The 27,196-nt window shown below is 43.5% G+C and overlaps 1 protein-coding gene and 1 pseudogene across 1 annotated transcript; both read right to left on the bottom strand.

Annotated features, from left to right (window-relative positions):
- Nucleotides 1–16,549: 16,549 nt before the first annotated feature.
- LOC145116074 (G-type lectin S-receptor-like serine/threonine-protein kinase At1g67520) lies at nucleotides 16,550–20,889 on the bottom strand. Its single transcript, XM_079052437.1, has 8 exons — nucleotides 20,589–20,889; nucleotides 18,715–20,514; nucleotides 18,523–18,642; nucleotides 18,237–18,436; nucleotides 17,924–18,134; nucleotides 17,601–17,838; nucleotides 17,239–17,389; nucleotides 16,550–16,961 (listed from the first exon to the last, which is right to left on the bottom strand). Exons 1-8 carry the CDS (start codon nucleotides 20,683–20,685, stop codon nucleotides 16,653–16,655), a joined length of 3,126 nt encoding a protein of 1,041 aa, XP_078908563.1. The 5' UTR covers nucleotides 20,686–20,889; the 3' UTR covers nucleotides 16,550–16,652.
- Nucleotides 20,890–24,021: 3,132 nt separating this feature from the next.
- Nucleotides 24,022–25,835, bottom strand: LOC145116076 (G-type lectin S-receptor-like serine/threonine-protein kinase At1g11330; annotated as a pseudogene).
- Between the last annotated feature and the right edge of the window lie 1,361 nt (nucleotides 25,836–27,196).

Consider the following 27,196-nt stretch of genomic DNA (forward strand, 5'->3'; position numbering starts at 1 on the left):
CTGCCAACTGCTTTTAGGGTAAAATGATCATTTTACCCCTGACTAAGTCAAAGTCAAAATCAAAGTCAACTTCCAGTTGACCTGACTCGCCGAGTTGGTTCGCCAACTCGCCGAGTCCCTATCCTTCTATTTGACCTTATACACGTCTCTACTCGTCGAGTTAGGCGATGACTCGACGAGTTTTCCTGCTAATTGAACATCTACTGAATCTTCATCCGACTCGCCGAGTTGTATGAACAACTCGTCGAGTTCATCTTCAACGGATGAACAGGTCATGTCCTTGACTCGCCGAGTTGTATGAACAACTCGTCGAGTTCATCTTCAATCTTAAGAAGATTGCCTTGGACTCGCCGAGTCTGTTCATGCACTCGCCGAGTCCCATGAATTCCAGAACCTTGGCTTAGTCCAGAACGTTGGGTCACTCCCCGGGACCTCCCTGAAACCTTTCCACACTTAACTGGGTCCTTGACCCATAACAGAAAAGGGAGTCAAGCCTCGGACTCGCCGAGTCCCAAGAACGACTCGCCGAGTCGAGTATGTCCAAGTCTCATTTTCTCGATTTCAGGTGTACAACACTTGTCCAAAAGGTAGATCTAGGCTCCTAGGACCGTTCTAGCATGTAAAGCTACGAACTTTACGTGCATGCATGAGACTTTTGAGCCTAAAGGCCCTAAAATGGCTCCTACAATGCATGGGGCCTTCCTTGAGTGCCAAAAGCCACTCCTTTCTGCCTTGTAACCCCTCCAAGGACCTAGATCTGAAACTTCAACCCCCAACCATGCTTGCAATCATGGTTGGTGACCAAAATGGCTTAGAAAAGCCCTAAAACTTCACAAAATGGGATCTATCAAATGGAAGAGCAAGGTACAGACTTTTTACCTTCAATGAGCTGAAAATGGTGCACAAACTCGGATCCCTTTAGCCTCCTCTTGTTCCTTCAAGCTTTTCCTTCCCTCCTTGGATCACAAAAGCACCAAAGTCACTCCAAATGCCTTAGATTGCTTCAATAACGGATAGGGTTTGCTATGGGGGTCTTCTGGGAGCAAATGGGACGAAGGAGGCCGAGTTAAAGTGTTTAAATAGGGTGCAAACCCTCGGATTAGGGTTTTTGTCCAGACAGGGTCTACTCGCCGAGTCCGGGACCCGACTCGCCGAGTCCACCGCTTAAGTCTCGCGTCCCCTCTCGCTTCTACTCGGCGAGTTGGTCCTTCAACTCGCCGAGTCCAAGGCCAAAAATGCAAAATATTTAAAGAACTACTAAAAAGAATACGTACCAAGAACCAGGTGCTACAAATCTCCCCCACTTATTTTAGACTTCGTCCTCGAAGTCTGCTGCTCGTTCCTGAAACAGCTCGGGGTAATGCTCCATCATCTCGTCCATCGGCTCCCAAGTCCACTCCGACCCCTTCCGGTGCTGCCATTGCACCTTCACGAGTTCCACTCTTTTGTTCCTCAGATCCTTCGACTTCCGGTCAAGGATCGCTACAGGCCGCTCGATGTAATTCAGGCTGTCATCAACCTGAATGTCCTCCAAGGGTACTGCTGAGTCGTCCACCAGGCACTTCCGCAGCTGGGAGACGTGGAAAGTGATGTGGATCTGGCTGAGTTCGGCTGGCAGATCCAGCCTGTACGCCACCTTGCCCACCCGGGCTACGACCCTGAACGGTCCAATGTACCTTGGGCCCAACTTGCCCCGCTTCCTGAATCGAATGACGCCTTTCCAAGGCGACACTTTCAGGAGAACCATATCCCCGACCTGGAACTCCAGGTCTGATTGACGTTTATCGACATAACTTTTCTGCCGACTCTGAGCAGTCTGAAGCCTGCTCCGGACCTGCTGAATCTTCTCTATCGTCTTGAGCACCACTTCGATGCTACCCATGACCCTTTGGCCAACCTCACCCCAGCATATCGGGGTCCTGCACCTCCTCCCGTATAACATCTCAAAGGGAGGACGATCAATACTCGCGTGGTAGTTGTTGTTGTAGGAGAACTCAACCAATGGAAGGTAGGTATCCCAACTACCTCCGAAGTCTAACACGCATGCTCGCAGCATATCCTCCAGAGTCTGGATGGTCCGCTCGCTCTGACCATCTGCCTGCGGGTGAAAGGCGGTGCTGAAATGCAGACAAGTACCCAACTCGTCGTGGAATTTCTTCCAAAATCTAGAAGTGAACCGAACATCCCTGTCAGAAATCACGGAGACCGGCACCCCGTGACGAGCCACCACCTCTCGAATATAAATATCGGCCAGCTTTTCGGCCGATATGCTCTCCTGGATCGGTATAAAATGGGCACTCTTGGTCAACCGATCCACGATGACCCATATGGAATCCACTCCCCGCGCGGTCCTGGGAAGCTTGGTGATGAAATCCATAGTAATATCTTCCCACTTCCACAGGGGAATATCCAACGGCTGCATCTTGCCGTGTGGCCTCTGGTGCTCGGCCTTGACCTTCCTGCAGGTCAAGCACCGCTCCACATACCATGCTACATCTCGCTTCATGCAGGGCCACCAATAATCAAGACGAAGATCCCTATACATCTTCGTCGCCCCGGGATGAATGGAGAATCGGGATTTGTGCGCCTCCTCCATCAGAACCTGGCGCACGCCTCCGAGGTATGGAACCCACACCCTGCGGTGTAATGTCAAAAATCCCCTGCTGTCATAGTCGAAGGAGGAAACCTGACCCACTATACGCTCACTCTTCCGATGTTCCTCCTTCATAGCCTCCTGCTGGGCCTCTCGGATCTGCTCTAATAACAGGGTCACTACTGTCATCCGCATGCAGATATCTCTGATCGGCGCCGCATTGCGATTAAGCGCATCGGCCACCACGTTGGCCGTCCCCGGTTGGTAGAGGATTTCACAATCATAATCCTTCACCACGTCCAACCACCGACGCTGCCTCATGTTCAGATTTGGCTGATCCATGAGATACATCAGGCTCTTGTGGTCCGTGTAAATGGTACAACGAACCCCATAGAGGTAATGACGCCAAATCTTGAGGGTGAATACAACAGCCCCCAACTCCAAATCATGTGTCGGGTAATTCGCCTCGTGAGGCTTCAGCTGCCTCGAAGCGTAGGCAATAACGTGCCCTCTCTGCATCAAAATCGCGCCTAAACCCGAAATAGACACGTCGCAGTATACCACAAAATCCTCTACGCCCTCTGGCAGGGCCAAGATTGGCGCCTCTCATAACCTCTGCCTCAGTGTCTCAAACGATGCCTGCTGTTCAAACCCCCAACGAAAGACTACGGCCTTCTTCGTAAGCCGAGTCAAGGGCACGGCTATCTTAGAGAAATCCTGGATGAATCTCTGATAGTAGCCAGCTAATCCCAGGAAACTCCGAATCTCAGATGGAGACTTCGGAACCTCCCACCTCATCACGGCCTCCACCTTGGCCGGGTCAACCAGAATCCCGTTCTGATTGACAAGGTGCCCAAGAAACTGCACCTCATGCAACCAGAACTCACACTTGGAGAACTTGGCATACAAGCTCTCTCTCCTCAGAGTATCCAAAACCTCTCGCAGATGCTCCTCATGCTGCTCCTACGTCTTGGAATAGACCAAGATGTCGTCAATAAATACTATCACGGACCGATCCAGCATCGGTCTACATACGCGGTTCATGAGATCCATGAACGCGGCAGGAGCATTGGTGAGCCCGAAGGGCATCACTACGAACTCATAATGACCATAGCGAGTCCGAAACGCCGTCTTCTGCACATCCTCCTCTCTGACCCTCATCTGATGGTAACCTGAGCGCAAATCAATCTTGGAAAACCAAGATGCCCCCTGCAGCTGGTCAAAGAGGTCGTCAATCCTCGGGAGTGGGTAACGGTTCTTCACCGTTACCTTGTTCAGCTCCCGGTAGTCTATGCACATACGGTGCGACCCATCCTTCTTCTTGACAAATAGGATCGGGGCTCCCCAAGGTGAACTACTAGGCCTGATAAATCCCTTGTCTAGCAGCTCCTGCAGCTGTATAGACAACTCCTGCATCTCGGGAGGAGCCAACCGGTACGACGCCTTGGCAATCGGGGCCGCACCAGGAACCAAATCGATCCTGAACTCCACCTGACGCTCCGGGGGAATCCCAGGAAGCTCCTCCGGGAACACATCTGCGTAGTCTCGCACTACCGGAACATCGCTCACTGACGTCTTACCCGCCTCTCGGGTGTCCATGACATAGGCGACATATCCTGCGCAACCCTGCTGAAGGTAACGCCTAGACCTCGCTGCCGAACATAAAGCTGGTCCTCGCTGTGGCCTCTCGCCCTGAATCACCAGCTCTCCCCCACTTGGGGTCCTGATCCGCACCAACTGCTGCGCGCAGTCGATCACCGCCCCATTGGGGCTTAGCCAATCCATACCGATAATCACCTTGTTCCCTCTCAACGGAATAGGAACCAAGTCTACCAAGTAGCGCTCCTCGAATAACCGCAACACACAATCTCGGAATAACGCCGATGCTCGCACCGATCGGTCATCAGCAATCTCTACCTCTAAAGGGCATTCCAACATGCCCAAAGGCTCAGGAAACTTCTTGCTGAGCGCAAGAGAGACAAATGATCGGGTAGCACCCGAATCAAACAATACCTGCACTGGGATCCCGTTCACATGGAACGATCCTAAATAGGGCACATTCATCACATAACCAAAATCACAGCAGCGAATCATAAAACATAAATAAGAAATCATACCTGTCACCACATCGGGTGCAGCGCGTGCCTCCTCGGCAGTCAACTGAAATGCCCAACTCCTCAACACTGGAGCCTCTGCCTTGCCTTGTCGGCCATCTGTAATCTGCAGGGTCGCTGGAGCTGGCGCCTTCACTGGCGCTGCTACTGCTGTCAACTTGGGGCAATTGGCCTTCTTGTGGCCCCTCTGGTTGCAGTGGAGACACAACAACTCTGATGTCTGAAAAGTGGGTGCAGGGGCGGTACAATCCCTGCTGAAATTCCCCATCTTGCCGCATTTGTAACAGCCCGACGATCCCATCCTACATGCTCCCTCGTGCGGCCTGCCGCATTTCCTGCAGCGGCCCTGTCCTGACTGGCCTTTCGGCCTACCATCTGATCCCTTGGGCTTCTTCCCCGAAGCCCCAGTCACCTGCCCCTCCTCTACCTTCCTCTTCCGGATGTGCTCCAGATCAATCTCCCTCTTCCTTGCCCTGGCAATCATGGAATCCAGGGTAGGGCAAGCTGAAAACTAACATGCTCCCGAATGTCAGCTCGCAGCATGTCATGGTAGCGGGTCCTCCTCATGTCCTCATCTCCCGCATACTGGGGCACTAGCAACGCCCTCTCCCGGAACTTGGCGGTGATCTCCGCCGCAGTCTCAGTAGTCTGTCTCATATCTAAGAACTCCCTCGCCAACTGCTGGAGCTCCACTGCTGGTGCAAACTCCGCTCTGAACCGAGTCATAAAGTCCGACCATGTCATAGCCTCAACCGCCGAGGCTCCTAGAGAGTCACCAACCGAATCCCACCAATCTCTGGCCCGGTCCCGCAGACATCCTGCTGCAAATCGTACCCTCGACCCCTCAGGGCAGAAGCTAGTCAACTGTGCAGACTCAATGTCTGCAATCCATCGTCTGGCAGCAATGGGGTCCTTCGCCCCATGGAAATCTGGCGCACCACTGCCCCTGAAGTCCTTAAAGGACAGCGTGCGAGATCCTGACTGGCCAGATACCATGTCACTCCTGAACGCCCTGAGGCGGTCCTCCATCAGCTCAACTATCCCTTCCTTGATCGACCCGAAAATGATGGGGGTCGACTCAAGGATGCCTCTGGTGATCTCTGACGCGATGAACTCGCGTAGCCTCTCATCTACTGGCTCGGAACCTGATCCCGAACCCGATCCCTCTCCTGAACTGCCAACTGCTGGCCTCGGACGTAGTACCACCATTATGCAATACATACAGGCAACCATTAGTGATACTGATACCTCTAAAGGGATCACATCTACTACAAGTTCCCTGGTCTTGCCTTAGCCTTCCTCGATTCAAGTACAGATCCTCTACTTTCAGTAGTACGGGCCCATACTACCTTCCATATCTATCCGTACTTTCCTCAAGAATCGCCTCGACTCCACCAAGTCCCTTCTACTACTACTGCTGATCTCATGCTAATCTCATCCTAGGCTTGCCCTAGGTAATCACCAACCCACTCTCCGCCATCAGCTGCATAAGAAGTCCCTGCTTTCTTCCCCTAACTAGCTCGCGAATACTATTACATATTACTCAGACTAGATAATTCTTCGAATGAGAGGTCCTACCCTACAACGGTTGGACTCAAACAAGAGCTGCGAAATAGAGCTAGACCCAACCTTCTGAAATTATTTAGTCCTTGCAATATGTAACTTAACATATTCGTTTACTAGTTAGTGAAAGACAACTAGAACTTCTAAAAGCACAAAGCAAGCAGCATTCGGGCATTGAGTACACATAATCAAGTATATACTACTCTGGCTATCATACCGACTAATCTGTAATAGCATGCAGTTCTCAATAAGCTGGTACACATATAACAGGCACATAAGGCATCCTTCCTAGATCCTTAGCCCTAAGTTAGCATGCAGTTCTACTGAAACTGAGACTGGTAATCATATCATAAACTTGTATGGGTACTTTGGGGAATACTTACTTGAGCTCGGCCGGTCGCGCACATCACACACTTCGTTCTTTTCCAAACTCTTTATCTTAACTTTTAGAAAATCATTTTCTTTTGTAAAAATCCCTTTAGTCCCTCGATTTGAGTCCAGACACTCCCGAAGGTGCGTCCGAATCCCTCAAACCAGGGCTCTGATACCAACTTGTAACATCCCAAATTTCACGTCCAAAAATTTCATTTTTAAATCAATACTTTGGAAAACATTTTTGAATAAACATCGTTTGATCATATCATTTCATAAACATATTTTGTGTCTGAAAACCAAAACATAAAAACAACCATAATGTCAGAGTACAAAATCCTAGAATAACTCATGGTGCAGAAAACATTGTGCGTGTATAATGTGCCGCTACCGCGCCAGCTCCTTCCCCTTCGATGAAGAGGTACCTGAAAACAAAACTGTAACTGTAAGCACGAAGCTTAGTGAGTTCCCCCATTGTACCACATACCATACAAACACATAGCATACATACTGCCGGACAATTCTGGGGTGCCCGACCTACCCGATACGGCCATTCTGGGGTGCCGACCTACCCGTGTCAAGCCACTCTGGGGTGCTGACCTACCCATGTCAAGCCATTCTGAGGTGCTGACCTACCCATGTCAAGCCATTCTGGGGTGCTGACCTACCCGTTGGTCCTAACAACCGAACTTGGGGCTATTCCCCTCCTACTACAACTATCACATATAACATAGCATGCCAGCATATAAACATACCATCACATGCTGTTAGACATATCTGGGGTGTCTGACCTACCCTTCGGTCCTTACAACCGAACTCTACTACTATCACTTATAACATATCATGCCAGCATATAACATATCAGGTAGCAGCAAAACTAGATGATATCACAAAGACAATCACCTAACATACAACTCCTACTGGTGGGCCGGCATTATGGCCGTAGACCCACCGCTACTGGAAGGTAACTCACCTCGTAGTAGCTGCTGATCTGTGCGGGAAATCCTCTGACTGCTACTGCTGCTGCCCCGGAAATCCTCCAGCTATAATTCCCACAAAACACTTAGGCATACACTGCCAACTGCTTTTATGGTAAAATGACCATTTTACCCCTGACTAAGTCAAAGTCAAAGTCAAAGTCAACTTCCAGTTAACCTGACTCGCCGAGTTGGTTCGCCAACTCGCCGAGTCCCTATCCTTCTATTTGACCTTATACACGTCTCTACTCGTCGAGTTAGGCGATGACTCGACGAGTTTTCCTGCTAATTGAACATCTACTGAATCTTCATCCGACTCGCCGAGTTGTATGAACAACTCGTCGAGTTCATCTTCAACGGATGAACAGGTCATGTCCTTGACTCGCCGAGTTGTATGAACAACTCGTCGAGTTCATCTTCAATCTTAAGAAGATTGCCTTGGACTCGCCGAGTCTGTTCATGCACTCGCCGAGTCCCATGAATTCCAGAACCTTGGCTTAGTCCAGAACGTTGGGTCACTCCCCGGGACCTCCCTGAAACCTTTCCACACTCAACTGGGTCCTTGACCCATAACAGAAAAGGGAGTCAAGCCTCGGACTTGCCGAGTCCCAAGAACGACTCGCCGAGTCGAGTATGTCCAAGTCTCATTTTCTCGATTTCAGGTGTACAACACTTGTCCAAAAGGTAGATCTAGGCTCCTAGGACCGTTCTAGCATGTAAAGTTACGAACTTTACGTGCATGCATGGGACTTTTGAGCCTAAAGGCCCTAAAATGGCTCCTACAATGCATGGGGCCTTCCTTGAGTGCCAAAAGCCACTCCTTTCTGCCTTGTAACCCCTCCAAGGACCTAGATCTGAAACTTCAACCCCCAACCATGCTTGCAATCATGGTTGGTGACCAAAATGGCTTAGAAAAGCCCTAAAACTTCACAAAATGGGATCTATCAAATGGAAGAGCAAGGTACAGACTTTTTACCTTCAATGAGCTGAAAATGGTGCACAAACTCGGATCCCTTTAGCCTCCTCTTGTTCCTTCAAGCTTTTCCTTCCCTCCTTGGATCACAAAAGCACCAAAGTCACTCCAAATGCCTTAGATTGCTTCAATAACGGATAGGGTTTGCTATGGGGGTCTTCTGGGAGCAAATGGGACGAAGGAGGCCGAGTTAAAGTGTTTAAATAGGGTGCAAACCCTCGGATTAGGGTTTTTGTCCAGACAGGGACTACTCGCCGAGTCCGGGACCCGACTCGCCGAGTCCACCGCTTAAGTCTCGCGTCCCCTCTCGCTTCTACTCGGCGAGTTGGTCCTTCAACTCGCCGAGTCCAAGGCCAAAAATGCAAAATATTTAAAGAACTACTAAAAAGAATACGTACCAAGAACCAGGTGCTACAACGTGCGCCGCCCACGAACGGCACCCAAATCCGACCCTGAAAGGTCATAAGCCCTCGGCTATCGGTAACGAATTCAGATATCTGCCCGATCACCCGCTCTCTCTTGCGGTTCTCCGGTCTCACCGCCTCCGCCTGGGCCCCTCGAATGGTATGCAACACCGGAGTCATCACCGTCAACCTCATACAAACATCTCGTATCGGGATACTCTCCGCCCTACGGCTCAGGGCATCGGCTACCATGTTAGCCTTGCCCGGGTGGTACAGGATCTCACAATCATAATCCTTTACCACATCCAACCATCTCCTCTGGCACATATTTAGGTTGGGCTGATCCATCAAATACTTCAAGCTCTTGTGGTCCGTGTATATGGTACACCAAACCCCATACAAATAGTGACGCCAGATCTTGAGGGTGAACACCACGGCCCCCAACTCCAAATCGTGGGTGGGATATCTCACCTCGTGAGGCTTCAACTGCCTCGATGCGTACGCTATCACATGCCCTCTCTGCATAAGCACCGCACCCATACCCGATATCGATGCATCACAATATACCAAAAAATCCTCCATCCCTTCCGGAAGGGCTAACACTGGGGCCTCGCATAATCTCTGGCGAAGAGTCTCAAATGAGGCCTGCTGCTCTGGACCCCATCTGAAAGTCACGCCCTTCCGGGTCAAACTGGTGAGAGGAACGACAATCTTGGAGAAATCCCTGATAAATCTCCGATAATAGCCGGCCAACCACAGAAAACTCCTAATCTCGGTGGGGGATCTCGGCACCTCCCAATTCATCACCGCCTCAATCTTGGCCGGGTCGACCAATATACCGCTCTGATTAACGAGATGCCCCAAGAACTGGACCTCTCGTAACGAGAAATTACACTTGGAGAATTTGGCGTAAAGCCTCTCCGATCTCAAGACTCCGAGAATCTCTCTCAAATGCTCCTCATGCTGCTCTTTGGATCTCGAGTACACCAATATATCGTCGATGAACACGATCACCGACCGATCCAACATCGGCCTGCACACCCGGTTCATGAGATCCATGAACGCTGTCGGTGCATTAGTGAGCCTAAAAGGCATCACCACGAACCCGTAATGCCCATAAAGAGTCCTGAACACCGTCTTCTGGATATCCTCGTCCCGCACCCTCATCTGATGATATCCAGATCTCAAATCAATCTTGGAGAACCAAGACGCTCCCTGCAACTGATCGAACAGATCATCGATCCTCGGTAAAGGATAACGGTTCTTGACCGTCAACTTGTTCAACTCCCGGTAATCAATGCACATCCGGTGTGAACCATCCTTTTTCTTGACAAAAAGGATCGGCGCTCCCCACGGTGAGCTACTCGGTAGAATAAACCCCTTCCCCATCAGCTCCTGAAGCTGCAAGGATAACTCCTGCATCTCTGGCGGCGCAAGGCGATAGGGTGCCTTGGCAATAGGCGCCGCTCCTGGAACTAAATCGATGCGAAACTCCACCAGCCTCTCGGGAGGCACACCCGACAACTCCTCGGGGAAAACGTCCAGGAACTCTCGCACTATCGGTACATCATCAACCGAACTCGGCCTCTCCGCGGCCACTCGGGTGTCCATCACATAGGCTACAAACCCACTACAGCCCTGCTGTAAACTCTGTCTCGCTCTAGCAGCCGAACAAAATGCTGACCCGGAACGGGTACCCTCGCCGTACACCGTAAGCACTCCCCCACTAGGGTCTCGTATGGTGACCAGCTGTCGCTCGCAGTCGATGACCGCTCCAAATCTACTCAACCAGTCCATGCCCAGGATGACACAGACATCCCCCATCGCAATCGGGACCAGATCTATCGGGAACTAAACACCGAAGATCTCGAGTACACATCCTCGAATCACCTCAGTAGCATATACCGCTCGCTCGTCAGCTATGGAAACTTATAGAGGTCGACTCAACGTCTCTCGACAGATACCGATGTGCTGACTAAAGGCTAACGACACAAAAGATCGACTCGCACCCGAGTCAAATAACACCAAAGCAGGTACAGAACTCACAAGAAAAGTACCTATGCATATCATAATATAAGCACAATATCTCAAACTCAAAATAAATAGATGAAGGAATACATACCAGCCACAACATCGGGCGTTGCGCGGACCTCCTCCGCTGTCAACTGGAAGTCTCTCTCGCCGAGCCTTTGGCGCCTCGGCCTTCACTGGCCGACTCTCAGTAGATCGTACAGCAGCAGGGGCAGATCCCTGCGGTGCTCCCTGTGCCGACCCCCGCAGCTGTGGACATTCAGCCTTCCGATGGCCAGTCTGGTTGCAGTGGAAGCACACCGCAAATCCCTTGGGGCAATCCTTAGCCATATGCCCCTCCTTGCCACACTTGTAGCAAGACCCTGCTCGACAAATCCCCTCGTGGCTCTTGCCGCACTTGCCACAAGTGCGGCCCTTCTGGTTCCCTGATCTCGAATCGGCGGGCTTTGCCCGCTTGGCTGCCGGCTGGGACTGTGCCGGTCGCCGATCCCTCCCTTGAGACTCCGCCTCCTCCCTGGCCTGAGTCTCGAGCTCAATCTCCCTCTTCCGAGCATTTTCCTGAAGCTCGGTAAATGTCCGGTACGTCGAGTTCGCCACGAACTCGCGAATGTCTCTCCTCAGAATACTCAGATATCGACTCATGCGTGCCTGCTCCGTAGACACATGCTCAGGGCAAAACATCGCCCTCTCGTGAAACATCCTGGTGATCGTAGTAACGGACTCAGTACCCTGCTTGAGGGTCAAGAACTACTGGGCCAACCGTTCCATTTCCACCGGGGGAACGTACTCATCTCGGAACATAGTGGTGAACCTCTCCCAGGTTACCGCGACAAGCTCTGCAGAAGTGAAGTGCGCTGTCACAAACTTCCACCAGTCCTTCGCTCCCAAGCGAAGCTGGTTCAGTGCGAACCGTACTCTCAGATGCTCCGGACACGAACATGTGTAGAAGCACCCCTCGATGTCAGAGATCCATCTCATCGTAGCTATCAGATCCTAAGTCCCATCAAACTCTGGTGGCTTCGTGTTGCTGAACTCTCGGAACAGCAACGAGTCACCCCCTACGGCCTGGCAGCAGCAACGGCTGCGGTGGCCGCAACAACAGCAGCATCAGTAAGAGCGGCGTACCGCTCATCAAAAGTCTCGATCAGCGTGGTCTTGATAGACCCAAACATCTCCGGAATCTCAGCCCGGATGGCCGCAGCCACCTCCTCATGAATCAACCTGTGGATCTCCTCATCACTAACACCGCTGCTCTCAGGTGTGTGGCGTGTCCCAACCATGATGTCTCTCTGAAATACAACATAAAAATATCAGAGACCCGCTCGAGCATACTCGCACTCGATAACTCAACCCTACTTGCTCTTCAGTACCCTAAGGATTCTTACTTGGACTGCGCACTGATCCGGTGTTTCCAGTAGTACGGGCCCTTATACTACCGTCCACACCGCATCAGTATTCACCCCAAGTCTTCCTCCTAGGATCCCAGATCACAAGTACTCTAACCTTGCTACGTATAGGCTACTCTCTAGCAGACCTCTCATACGCTCCTCGCTGCTACCTATTCACTCTCAAGCATCTCATAGCAGCAGAAATCTCCTAGGCTAAGGCATCACAAATCAGGCCACTCTAGTCCTAATATGAGTACCTAGCCTACTCTAGCATGCATAACATATCATAACGTATCTCATAACATATAATGTAAGGGTATTTTGGGAAATCACTGTTCGGGCGCTGGCTGACCGTACACAATGCTCTGTTCTGCTCGTCTCAAAACCTTTTACTCTTTTTAGAAAAATTGTTTTATTGCGAAAAATTCCTCAAATCCTCAGTTTGAGTTCAGATACGCCCGAAGGTGGGTCCGAATCCCTCAAACCAAGGCTCTGATACCAACTTGTAACGACGTAAATTTTCAAAACAATTTTTCATTTTTCAAACAACATAATTATCATTTAAACATTCTCAAATCTCATGTTCAACAATTGTCATCAAATAAAACATATCCCAAGATCACAAATAAAATCCTCGGTCTGTGTGTACGGATCACAAACATATCCAAGGCTCTGATACCAACTTGTAACGACGTAAATTTTCAAAACAATTTTTCATTTTTCAAACAACATAATTATCATTCAAACATTCTCAAATCTCATGTTCAACAATTGTCATCAAATAAAACATATCCCAAGATCACAAATAAAATCCTCGGTCTGTGTGTACGGATCATGCCGGCGCCTTCCCGCGATCGTCGCTAGTACCTGAAACACATTACACATAACACTGTAAGCATAAATGCTTAGTGAGTTCCCCAAAATACCACATACAACACATATTAGCCACTCGAGGCTATAACTCTGTATAACCCTCTGGTCAAAGTGTCTCAGTGGGACCCTCCAGTCCCATAACTCTGTAGACCCTCTGGCCCTAACTCTATGGACCTTCCGGTCCTAACTCTGTAATCTCTGAATCACACATAGCACAGAATCACATAGATATCACATCATATATTAGCATACAACATACTCTGTCACATACTCTAATTACCACTCTAGGTAAAGTATAGTGAGAAGACTCACATCGGGTAACTCGGTAAATCTCGAACTCGGAAATACTGATCTAGCCTCCGCCTAATCACATAAAATAATTACTCTAATCAATACGACTCTCAAATGCTAGGCTATTACCTCTCTAAGTTCTCTCAAGAGGGTAAAAGACCATTTTACCCCTCCAATGGCTCAAAAGTCCAAACATTGACTAGACCCTAAAAGTCAACGAAAGTCAACGGTCAACTTTGACCAGACTCGTCGAGTGCACATAGGTGACTCGGCGAGTCCAAGCGTGTCCTCTGGGTCTATCTAAACCTCACTCGACTCGTCGAGCGAACCTTCCACTCGACGGGTTACCACTGGTCATGAATCGCAGGGCAACCCGACTCGACTCGTCGAGTCCCCTTATGGACTCGGCGAGTTCCTTCCATGGCAACACTCAAACGACCTTCTGAGGTCAGATCTGCTTCTCCAACTAGTAGATCTAACCTTCTAGCACTCAAAAGTCACGTAAAGGTTCGAACTTTAGGCCCATGCATCACACTATCATCTCTATATGCCAAAATAACCCTTAATATGATAACCTAGGCCCAAAAACTCATAAAGGATTGCATAAAGCTGAAGAATAGGGACTCTCTGGACCTCTCAAGGTCCATATCCGATAATATTGTCACAAGGGGACATCACACACACTAGATCTCTTACCAAAAGTGAAGAGAAGAAACCCTAGATTCATGAAATCTATTACTCAAATGAAGATGGACATGAATCCTTACCTCCCACAGCAGCTCTGAATGAAATGATGGAAGATTTGAGTCCCACAAGTCATCCTAGCTCGAAATCCTTCCTTCCCTTTGCTAAAACACACCAAAGAATGATGAATTATCCCTCCTCTTACTCTACAAGCTTTCTCTCTGCTCTCTAGGGTTTCTCAGGGGTGTAGTGGCCGCAAATGAAGGCCATAAAGGCCTTTAAATAGGGCACATGCCCAAAGATTAAGGGTTTCTGCCGCCAGCACAGACTCGTCGAGTCACCTAGCCGACTCGTCGAGTCCATTCATTAATCCAGTCAGCGAATCGCGATCCTACTCGACGAGTCTAGGCGTCAACTCGTCGAGTCCCTCTCTTTAACTCAAAATAAAAGGTTAAAATAAAATAACTGGGAATCCGGATGTTACATGTATATATTTGTTTATATGTTTCTTTGTATATGTGAAATATATAGTATTTGTATGTGTATATGTGTAATTAGTATATGTATAAGTGTATTTGGTACATGTATATATGTATTTGTACGCAAGCACATAGAAATTAATGTATGTATGTGTATTTGTATGTAATGACCATGTGTGTATAATGTATATATATATGTGTTTAAAATGCATGTATGATGTTATGACTTAATTAGGTGTAGATGTCGAATGTAGTTGTGAGGTGTCGATTGTCATTGATTAGTTTCGATAGTTTGTAATGTTATTACAAGGGCTTGTTATGTTTCGAAGCTTACTGTGTCTAGTCTCTTGTATTTTTTGTTCTCTTTCATGTTCCCTATAAATAGGGAATTGTACTAGAGTCAGAGAAGAACTTTTCGTGTAATTGTCTAAAACACTTTGTCCTCATGAAAGCTTAATTGAGCCAAACATATATTATTTAGATGTTGTGTTCATCATTCATAATTTTACTCTTGTCTCGTAATACATACTTGATTTCATTACGGCTACATTTGGTATCAGAGCAGGATTCATACAGAATTGTTCTAACTTTCTGAGTTTTAGCAAAAGTTTTGAGTCTCATGTTAGATCTCAATTTTCCGCTCTTTTGCTTCAGAAAATAATCTTAGATCTTCTATTGTGAGTCAATTTTGCATTCTAGTTGTAAAATCGAGTGTTTGATTGGTGTTTTCTGAGTGTTTTAGCTGTTTGATCTCATTCCAATTTAAGCTTTTCTCAAAAACATTCCGTACAACAATAGCGAACTTCAACATGAACACGATGACGTCTTACTCTCATCTCCTTGGTTCATCAATGAAGATTCCAATGCTGATTCCCGAGTACTACGATCAGTGGGCTGATCGTATGGAGGATTACTTAAACGGAATCGATGAAGAACTATGGAAGTGTATTCTCGGTGATGTTCGTCCACCTCCTGCTGTACAGAGTATTGGAACTTCTTCCAACAATCAAAATGTCAATGAACAAACTGAAAGATTGTTGAAGAATGAGAAGAAGTGTATGAGAGAACCCAGAGGTGCTCTACCTCCTGTTGTTTACAATTACGTTCGTAGTTGTAAAACTGCAAAAGAGATCTGGAATACTCTAAAGAAAAAGTATCAAGGGAGTGAAAAGACAAAAATCAATTCAGCGAAAAATTGTGTGGTTGAATTAAGTGAATTTAAACAAAAAGAAAGTGAATCCATCGAATTGTACTATGATCGTCTGAATGAGCTCATCTACAAGTGCAATCGATATCGGAGCACCAGGTCAACTATGGAGTTTAATCTCACATTCATAATGGGCTTCGTAAAGAGTGGCAAAATGTTAGTCTGTTAGTCTGATGGAATGAAATATCAGATTCCGCTTGACTGAATTTAAACATGTTTGTTTGCTCTTGTGAATGTGTATACAATTGACTGACACCATGAGGAAATTGAAGAGACAAATTAACATGATTTAAAACCTAAACTAATAAGGGAATGTAAACGGATGATATCTATAAATTAGTTATATATTTCCACAAATGCAGCCCAAACACATTTCAATGATGCTTCTATTTAGTGACCAGGCTTCCCCAATCAGGTTGCATAAACACCAAACTTTCTAGACTGAGAAAGCTTTGAAATTTAGCTAATAATGAATCTACCATCCACAAGCCTGCACAAGATGTTCTTTACTTTATCAACATATTTAATATGGATAGACCTGTAAAGAGGGTCCTTTATATTCTGAAGTGGCAATTCTGCTTGCATATAACAATTAACAAGTATAGAAAAATGGATTTGCATCTCCTACAAAAGTGAATAAATATAAATTATATTACAGAAAAGTTTTCCACAAAGAATGATATGCTGAAGCTACGTTCATACTCTATCGACCCCCAACAACAGAGATGGTCACATTATTCACAGAGAAATCTTCTGCTTTGGTTTCATATGAAGTTGACTTTGAGGCGCCTCCACCTATCAGAAATGTTGGTCTGTTTGGAGTGGGTAATGATATGGAGTCATTGAGAAGCATGGAGATCATCCCTGACGTTGTTGGCCTATCTATTGCATTCTCTTGTACACACAGAAGGGCAACATGAACAGTCCTCAAGAATTGTTGTTCATTACAAGTATTTCCAAGTGACGGGTCCTTCAATTCCAACGAATCCCCTTGTTGCCATAGCACCCATGCCTAAATCATTCAAATAAGATTAATGATTTTGATCGACTTTTTTCCCCTTACTTTCCAACAAAGTGGTAAGGTTAAATTGTTTAATAAAATTCAACTAGTCAAATCCCCTTTGGTTCTGTAGCATACGTTAGTTAAGCCGTTTGGACATCGTGAATATATAGCTAGGTCAACCGAAATATATAATTGTGGGAGCAAATAAAGTAATATGGTACTCTCATTTTCATTGAAGATTGTATAGTGTGTAAAGATGTTAAAAGGAGATTTTGACTATACTTACATATCCAATAAGACTGAATGTCTCATCAAGATGAAAGAGGCTACTATTTCTTCTTCCACTGATGATTTCCAGGATCAATACTCCAAAGCTGAAGATATCGGACTTGATTGAGAAAACCCCCCTCATTGCATACTCAGGAGACATATAACCACTGAATACAAAATGGTCACCAACACTTTTTAGAAATAGATAGCATGGAATCAGAAAAACAACAAATTCATCTAAAAGATACTCTATCTATAATTGGATAATTGTGTTAGTTCTCATTTGTAATATTAAATCTAACTTTTTGCTAACAGATTGACCATCAAAGCATATAACTCAATGGGATTTTTGTTACTTCAAGAGAGATGATCACTTACTATGTTCCAACCACCCTGTTAGTCATTGACTCGGTCTCGTTCTGCTCGCATATTCTTGCCATTCCAAAATCAGAAATCTTGGGGTTCATACTCTCATCTAAAAGAATGTTATTAGCTTTTAGATCCCTATGAATAACTTTCATTCTTGAGTACTTATGCAAGTACAACAACCCTTGAGCAATTCCTTCAATAATGATAAATCGTTTAGGCCAATCCAACTCTGCCTTTCTGTTTTCATCTGCAAAAGCCAGTGAAAGAGTTTATAGTGAATATCACAAGTAAATTAAAGAATTGAATGCACATATATTTCAAACAATGCATACCAAATACGAAGAAATCTAAACTTTTGTTGGGCATATATTCATATATTAACATCTTTTCTTCTCCGTGAATGCAACAACCAAGAACTCGAACAAGATTTGTATGCTGAAGTTTAGCTATGAGCACTAGTTCATTCTTAAATTCCACAAGCCCTTGACTTGATGTTCTTGAAAGCCTTTTGATTGCAATTTCTCGCCCATCACTTAGTTTTCCCTGTTTTCATAATTGGATGATATATCTTTTTGTTAAAATAGATATACATATGCAAGATCCAAAAAGATCTATCATAAAAATTTGAAGTGACAGTAGCGTAACTTTGTAAACAGGTCCAAAACCACCTTGTCCGAGCTTATTTTCAATTGAGAAATCATTGGTGGCAGCCATGATAGAGGCAAAGCTAAACAATAGCAAATCATTTCCTTTCACACCATCCGGTTCAAGTCGATGTACATCCTTGAAGCTTTCAGAAGTTGTCAGCTCCACGAAATATTCATCTCTCTTCCGTCTTTTGTATTCTAAAATCAACATCAATGACTTAACAAAAGATGCAACTAGAAAGTACAAACATAAGCTGGATTTAATATCGTTGATGGTTTTATACCTTTTTGTCTACGCTTCCTCTTCTTTATATACCATAAAGCCCCAAAACAAAGGAAAACAAGAGTGATGGAAACACTAATGGATATCCATATCCAATTCTTGCTCTTTTGTGTTTTGTTTCCTGCAGTGTAGATTGTTTAGTTTTAAGGAGGTGTAAATGGTAGCAAAAACCATTAGAAATCAACATTATTACCTGTATTTCGATTGCCTAGATTTTGGCTGATCACATACTTTGACGTAGAGTTATCATGAGGATTAACCAAAAAACTATTGATACCTGTCCAAATTACACAACCACTTCCATTGATGGTACTGCTACTAAACCCCACACAATTGCAATCATTCCAGCACTTATCAAAACAATCGTTAATGCTTAAGCTTGAGTTCCCATCAGTTGCACTTTTTGTCCTATCTTGAGCAAAATCCCCATTCTTTTTACTAAAATTATCGTTCTCTGTCCTGCACTGAGGTAAACTCGACTCCATGCAACCATTACCAGAATCATATCCATAACAAAACTCAGGGCTCCAAGCAGTAGCATTATTAATATCTCTAATTTGGCCTTTTGGTGTTAAAATCCACATGGGTAAAGCAGCAATATTACCGTCATAGCTAAAGTATCTTGCTTTATTGTTGTATACAGAAGTGAGATTATACATGGATTGACTACCTGGGCCATTCAATGCAAACATATATTGAAATATTTTGTTGTTTAGATTCCCACTAGTCCAGTAGGGTCGTCCTCGTCGTCGAATCATTAATCTCTGGGATCCTTTTTGAGTGGGTTCCCAACTCAGAGTAAAAGGTCCTGATTCAGGGTTTTCATTGCTCAACCAAGAAGTCAAAGTCCAATTCTGGCCTGCTGTCATGTCATACCCAAGCTTCATGCCAGGTAAAAGTACATTGGTTGGGTGATCAAAACTCTGCCACAAAACTCTTTTGTCAACTTGGTTAATCAGCCGGAAATTACCATTATCTTCGAGGGTTGCAGTCACATTTGCGTTTGGACCCAGTTTAACATCGGTGATTCTCATTAGAGTTTTGGATCCTGCACTGATGACCAAGTCTCCGGTTTTGGCACTGATGGATAGGGTATGAGTGCCTGGGGTGGATATGATCGGTGCATTTGGATTAGCTACCCATACTTTTGTGGATTGAACATCGCTTGTGTACCAAATTCCCAAGTAACTGTAATCTTCACCAAAGAACCCTAATGTAAAATTTCCACGCACCGAAACAAGCTGGTCTGTAGACTTGAGTTGGCCACCAAGTTTGATTGTTGAAAATGAATCTGCAGCAGCACAAAATCTAATGGTGTAATCGGCACCATTACAAGTAAATGTAGTAGTCTGTAGATCCCATAGATCGGACGGGGTACTATACGTAAAAGATCTTGGGCACGCTGATCGAAACAACTGATCATATGCTGTTGGCTTGCACGATGAGGGTGACGAGAAAGAGTCACTGCAACAATACTCTGGAGAGTGAAAGGCCATGCAAGCGCTCATACACACCTTTCCATCGGCTGAACTTAGCTCGGTTGGACACTGCTGATTCAAGTCTTCAACACATCCCGTCTTAGCACAACTACGTAAACTGGAACCTGAACCGGAAGTCGCCTCCACAAGTATTGGCAAATTGTAGCCCTGGGCAATGTTGACATGATAAAAATCCTGGCTGTGGATTTGGGTTTGATTGATTCTGAAATCAACAACTGTGGCGGGTATCGTTACATCATATACACTACAAGCCATATCATTGGTGCCATTGATTCTGCAGTCACCTGTGGCACACGACCATTTACCTGACCTATTATAGTTGCAGCCTGTCTGACCCCATATACTACCAAGCCATACACTCGGAGCTTCAAAAGAGCGTGAAGTACCCTTTGTGAGCTCAAATGTAGTTTCATTTAAACTCGTTGTGCTAATGATGACAGGCCAAATGGTGAACCCACAGTCGTTTACAATATTAAAAGTAACCCCCAAGGTTCCTGCAAATTCGTATAAAATTGCATTAAGAACAAAATCTTACTGTTTATTTTTGGATACAGAAGCATATATGTACCTTTAGAAAAGAAGAGGAAAACGAGAAAACTCAGAATTTGAGAAACCACTGCTACATGAACTTGTGAAGATGCTGCTAACAACGACCAAGAACCCATTATTCATTCTAATCTTGTATTTTCTAGAAAATAGTATCGATTTCTCAAAAAGATGTGTAACTAAAGTTAGAGACGTGAATCTTCATCTCGATGTTACTGCTTGTATCCATATTGATGTTAGGCTTGAATGGAGCCAAGATCATCCATGATGGCCTTTGGGTGGTGGTGGTGGTTGTCAAACTTTCTTTTAGATTAATTATTAACTGGTAGTGGTGGTGATTTAAAAACTAAATATGTTCCACGTTTATTAAGGAAATATGCTAAGCAGAAGGAAACGTAATATTTGATAAAGCCAACTGAACGCGCAGCATGTTCATTAGAATTGGATGTATATAGTTGACCGGGTCAACACCATGGCATCTTTGTCTAGCACCATTCTCAATACTCGGTAAGCCAAGGCTTGAATATTATAATTCACTCGTGGTTTTCTTTGCATAATATACAAATGGGGACTTCCCAAAGTAATTCTACTAATGATACGTGCTTGGCTGCGTCGTCATCTTTACAGTTGCACATGGTAATATTGTGTCTCATTTGACAATTGCACATGGACATTGAGCAATGTGATAATCAGATCATCATATTTTTTTTAAAAGCTTACATATTTTATTACTATTATTTAACAACGTGAGAAAACAGTAATTATATTAATATTTTATTTCCTACTTTTTCACTACAAGAAAGCCTTAAGCGACGGCACAAATAGCAACGATGCTGGCTTTAGCGACAGCACAAATAGCAACGATGCTTGCTTTAGCGGCGACATGACGCACCTAATGTCGCCGCTAAAGCCAGAGTCGTCGCTAAAGGTGGCGTTGCTAAAGATTCACATCAGGTCAATGCCAAGATTCAATCTTGGTCCTACATTCTTTCGTTGATCTAATGGTTGGGTTCCTCCGTACATACCCAATAGCGGCGTCCTAAATAGCGATGTCGATGTCGTCGCTAATGGTCTCGAAAATATGAGCGGGAATACCTCTCTCCAACTCGTCACCGCAATTAGGGTTATCCCTTTAGTTGGTGTCTAGTCCCAGAACAGCTACTCACGATCATTTTCTCTCCCACCTTCGATTCTCCGGCATCCTTGATTTCTCTGGCGGTTTCAGTCGATTGTACTGACGATTTCAGTCGAGATATTGTTTCCACCGGCGTCCTCCACCACTTACGCCGGCGACCTATTTCCATCCTCACCGAAGGTCGAGTTTACCGATGCTGATAAAACACTTCGAATCTCCAAGCTTCGTCGGTGACGGTAGGTGCTCATTTCCCTCTTTCCTCTTTCTTTATATATGTTGAACGGAATTTGCACTCTAGTTTGATGATTTTGGTGATTTTAGGGACTATTGCATACCACCACCGTCGCCGCACGGTTGTTCTCCGGCGAGTACAACAACCACAAAACCACCGGTGAAATCCCCTTCTTTCTCTTTCTCTTTATGTTCTAACCTTTTGTTTGAAGTTAATTTTCTGAATTGGTGGTTTTCAGGCACCAACATCACCACTGTGTTCTTCTCCGACGACCACCACTACAACGCCATCGTACAACACACTTTTTTGTTGATTTCCGGCCACAGGTGTGTTTTTTTATGAAATTGTGTATATGTTGAACACTTTTTCTGTTTATACGTTTCTTTGCATGCAAGAATGAAATTATTGATATAAATGTGTTTATTTTGTGGAATGTATGTGTGTATTTTGTGGTACATGTGTGTATTTGTATATATGAATGGATATATATATATATATATATATATATATATATATATATATATATATATATATATATATATTTGTTTATATGTTTCTTTGTGTGAAATTAGAAGTATGAAATTAGTTGTATTTGAGAAATATAAAATTAGAAGTATGAAGAATATGTATGTATTTGTATATGTGAATGAATGTGTACTTGTATGTATTTGTTTATATGTTTCTTTGTATATATGAAATATATAGTATTTGTATGTGTATATGTCTAATTAGTATATGTATAAATGTATTTAGTATGTGTATGTGTATTTGGTACATGTATATGTGTATTTGTATGCATGCATATAAAAATTAATGTATGTATGTGTATTTGTATGTAATAAAGATGTGTGTATAGTGTATGTATATGTGTTTAAAATGTATGTATGATGTTATGACTTAATTAGTTTAGTCCTCAAAACTACATAATATGTAAAGTATCATGTTATAATTGAAAAAACAAAAAGTAGGATGCTATAATTTACAATGTCTTTTAAAGTACGATACTATAACAAAAACAACACGATTATGATGCTATAAATAAAAATAAATATGAAAAACTACAATTTCGTAATAGAAAAATAAAAACAATAATAAGTTTATTTAAATAATAAAAATAAGGAAAATAAGATTATATAAATAACAAATATATACTACAATCGCTTAAAGTACAATGTTATAATAAAAATAAAAAATGAAAAATGAAAAATGAAGAAGCTAAATATACTAAGTTATAATTTAATAACTTAATTATTTAAAGTACAATGCTATAATAAAAAGCAGGGTTTTTAGTTTAACTCTCTTCCTTTTAAATCATCAAAAGCCTAGAAATCCTCGCCCGAAATTGATTTATAAATTAATTTCGGGCTGCCCCCGTTTTGGGACTGCTTTTTTAATACTTTATCTCATTTAGGATGTGAATGCGTATTACACGATTGATTGTTTAAGAAAGATTCGGTTGTTATTTTTTTTTTTGCTCATCGGATATATATATATATATATATATATATATATATATATATATATATATATATATATATATATATATATTTCTATATATACTTGGGATCTAAGGGGAAATTCTGCCGAATTTTTCTTAAACGGTCAATCATGTAATACACATTCACATATGATGTAAAATATTCAAAAAGTGGGTTTAGAAGCCTAACATTGTGAATACTCTATCTGATTTTGCAGTTACTCTATCCTTATGATATTCAATACGATTTTTAGTTCTTGTAGAGTAAACACTAAAACTTAAATTATATTTTAGTTGCAACATGATTGATAAAACCTGGACTACTATAAAAAACCGTAACTCTTCCGCGTTCTAACAATGACTCAAACCTTTTCTCGAGAGATCCAAAGCATGCGTCGATGACAAATGTCAAATCAGACGCCTGTGTAAGAAATGTTCTTTATCAACATATTTAATGTGGATAGACTTGTAAAGAGGTACTTTATATTCTAAAGTGGCAATTCTGCATGCATATAACAAGTATGAAAAAATGGATTTGCACCTCCTTCAAAAGTGAATGAATATAAATTATAGTACAACAGATTTTTCACAAGGAAAGATATGCTGCAGCTACGATCATACCCTATCGACCCTCCACAACAGAAATAGTCACATTATTCACAGATAAATCTTTTGTTTTGCTTTCATATGAGGTTGACTTTGAGTCCCCTCCACCTATCAGAAATGTTGGTCTGTTTGGAGTGGGTAATGATATGGACTCATTGAGAAGCATGGAGATCATCTCGGATGTTGTTGGCCTATCTGTTGCATTCTCTTGTACACAGAGAAGGGCAACATGAACAATTCTCAAGAACTGTTGTGCATCACAAGTATTTCCGAGTGAGGGGTCCTTCAATTCCAACGTATCCCCTTGTTGCCATAGCACCCATGCCTATATCATTCAGATATGATTTAATGATTTGATCTAATTTCCCTTACTTTACAACAAAGTGGTACGCTTAAACTATTTAATCAAATTCAACTAGTATGTAATTGTGTGAGGAAATATGTTAAAATCTGAACTTGACTTACGTATCCAATAAGACTATATGTGTCATCAAGATGGACGAAGCTACTATTTCTTCTTCCACTGACGATTTCCAGGATCAAGACTCCAAAGCTGAAGATATCAGACTTGATTGAGAAAACCCCCCTCATTGCGTACTCAGGAGACATATAACCACTGAATACAGCATGGTCACAAAAACTTTTTAGAAATTGATAGAATTGAATCAGAAAAACAATAAATTCATCTAAAAGATACTCGATCTAGATTTGGATAATCGAGTTGATTCTCCTTGGTAATACTAAATCTAACTTTTTGCTGATAGATTAACCATGAAAGTATATAACTCAATGGGATTTTTGATACTTCAAGAGAGATGACTTACTATGTTCCAACCACCCGGTTAGTCATTGCCTCGGTCTCATTTTGATTGCATATTCTTGCCATACCAAAATCGGAAATCTTAGGGTTCATCCTCTCATCTAAAAGAATGTTATTAGCTTTTAGATCTCTATGAATAACTTTCATTCTTGAGTACTTATGCAAGTACAACAACCCTTGAGCAATTCCTTCAATAATGATAAATCGCTTAGGCCAATCCAACTCTGCCTTTCTGTTTTCATCTGCAAGCCAGTGAAAGAGTCTATAATGAATATAACAAGTAAAAGCATCTATAATGAATATCACATGTAAAAGCACGGAATGCATTTATGTTTCAAACAATGCATACCAAATACAAAGAAATCTAAACTTTTGTTGGGCATATATTCATATATTATCATCTTTTCTTCTCCGTGAATGCGACAACCAAGAACTCGAACAAGATTTGTATGCTGAAGTTTAGCTATGAGTACTAGTTCATTCTGGAATTCCACAAGCCCTTGCCTTGATGTTCTTGAAGCCTTTTGATTGCAATTTCTCTCCCATCACTTAGTTTTCCCTGTTTTTATAATTGCATGATCTATCTTTTTGTTAAAAGAGATATACAAATGCGAGAACCAAAAAGATCTATCATAAAAGTTTGAGGTGACAGTAGTGTAACCTTGTAAACAGGTCCAAAACCACCTTGTCCAAGCTTATTTTCAACTGAGAAATCATTGGTAGCAGCCATGATAGAGGGAAAGCTAAATAATAATAAATCATTTCCTTTCACACCATCTGTTTCAAGCTGATGTACATCCTTGAAGCTTTCAGAAGTTGTCAGCTCCACGAAATATTCATCTCTCTTCCGTCTCTCATATTCTACAATCAATATCAGTGACATAACAAAAGATGCAACTAGAAAGTACAAACATAAGCTAGATTCAAATTATATACCTTTTTGTCTATGCTTTCTCTTCTTTATATACCATAAAGTCCCAAAACAAAGGAAAACAAGAGGAATGGAAACACTAATTGATATCCATATCCAATTCTTGCACTTTTGTGTTTCGTTTCCTGCATTTTGGCATGTTTAGTTTTAAGGTGGCATAAATGGCAGCAAAAACCAATGGAAATCGACATTATTACCTGTACTTTGATTTTCTGGATTTTGGCTGATCACATACTTTGATGTAGAGTTATCATGAGGATTAACCAAAAACCTATTGATTCCTATCCAAATTACACAACCATTTCCATTGGTGGTATTACTATTAAACCCCACACACTTGAAATCATTCCAGCACCTAACAAAACAATCGTTAATGCTTAAATTTTCAAAACAATTTTTTATTTTTCAAACAACATAATTATCATTTAAACATTCTCAAATCTCATGTTCAACAATTGTCATCAAATAAAACATATCCCAAGATCACAAATAAAATCCTCGGTCTGTGTGTACGGATCATGCCGGCGCCTTCCCGCGATCATCGCTAGTACCTGAAACACATTACACATAACACTGTAAGCATAAATGCTTAGTGAGTTCCCCAAAATACCACATACAACACATATTAGCCACTCGAGGCTATAACTCTGTATGACCCTCTGGTCAAAGTGTCTCAGTGGGACCCTCCAGTCCCATAACTCTGTGGACCCTCTGGCCCTAACTCTATGGACCTTCCGGTCCTAACTCTGTAATCTCTGAATCACACATAGCACAGAATCACATAGATATCACATCATATATTAGCATACAACATACTCTGTCACATACTCTAATTACCATTCTAGGTAAAGTATAGTGAGAAGACTCACCTCGGGTAACTCGGTAAATCTCGAACTCGGAAATACTGATCTAGCCTCCGCCTAATCACATAAAATAATTACTCTAATCAATACGACTCTCAAAGGCTAGGCTATTCCCTCTCTAAGTTCTCTCAGGAGGGTAAAAGACCATTTTACCCCTCCAATGGCTCAAAAGTCCAAACATTGACTAGACCCTAAAAGTCAACGAAAGTCAACAGTCAACTTTGACTAGACTCGTCGAGTGCACATAGGTGACTCGGCGAGTCCAAGCGTGTCCTCTGGGTCTATCTAAACCTCACTCGACTCGTCGAGCGAACCTTCCACTCGACGGGTTACCACTGGTCATGAATCGCAGGGCAACCCGACTCGACTCGTCGAGTCCCCTTATGGACTCGGCGAGTTCCTTCCATGGCAACACTCAAACGACCTTCTGAGGTCAGATCTGCTTCTCCAACTAGTAGATCTAACCTTCTAGCACTCAAAAGTCACGTAAAGGTTCGAACTTTAGGCCCATGCATCACACTATCATCTCTATATGCCAAAATAACCCTTAATATGATAACCTAGGC

This window comes from Lactuca virosa, chromosome 5 (genome assembly GCF_052849685.1).
Source record: "Lactuca virosa cultivar CGN04683 chromosome 5, Lactuca_virosa_CGN04683_v6, whole genome shotgun sequence".
Classification (NCBI taxonomy): Eukaryota; Viridiplantae; Streptophyta; class Magnoliopsida; order Asterales; family Asteraceae; genus Lactuca; species Lactuca virosa.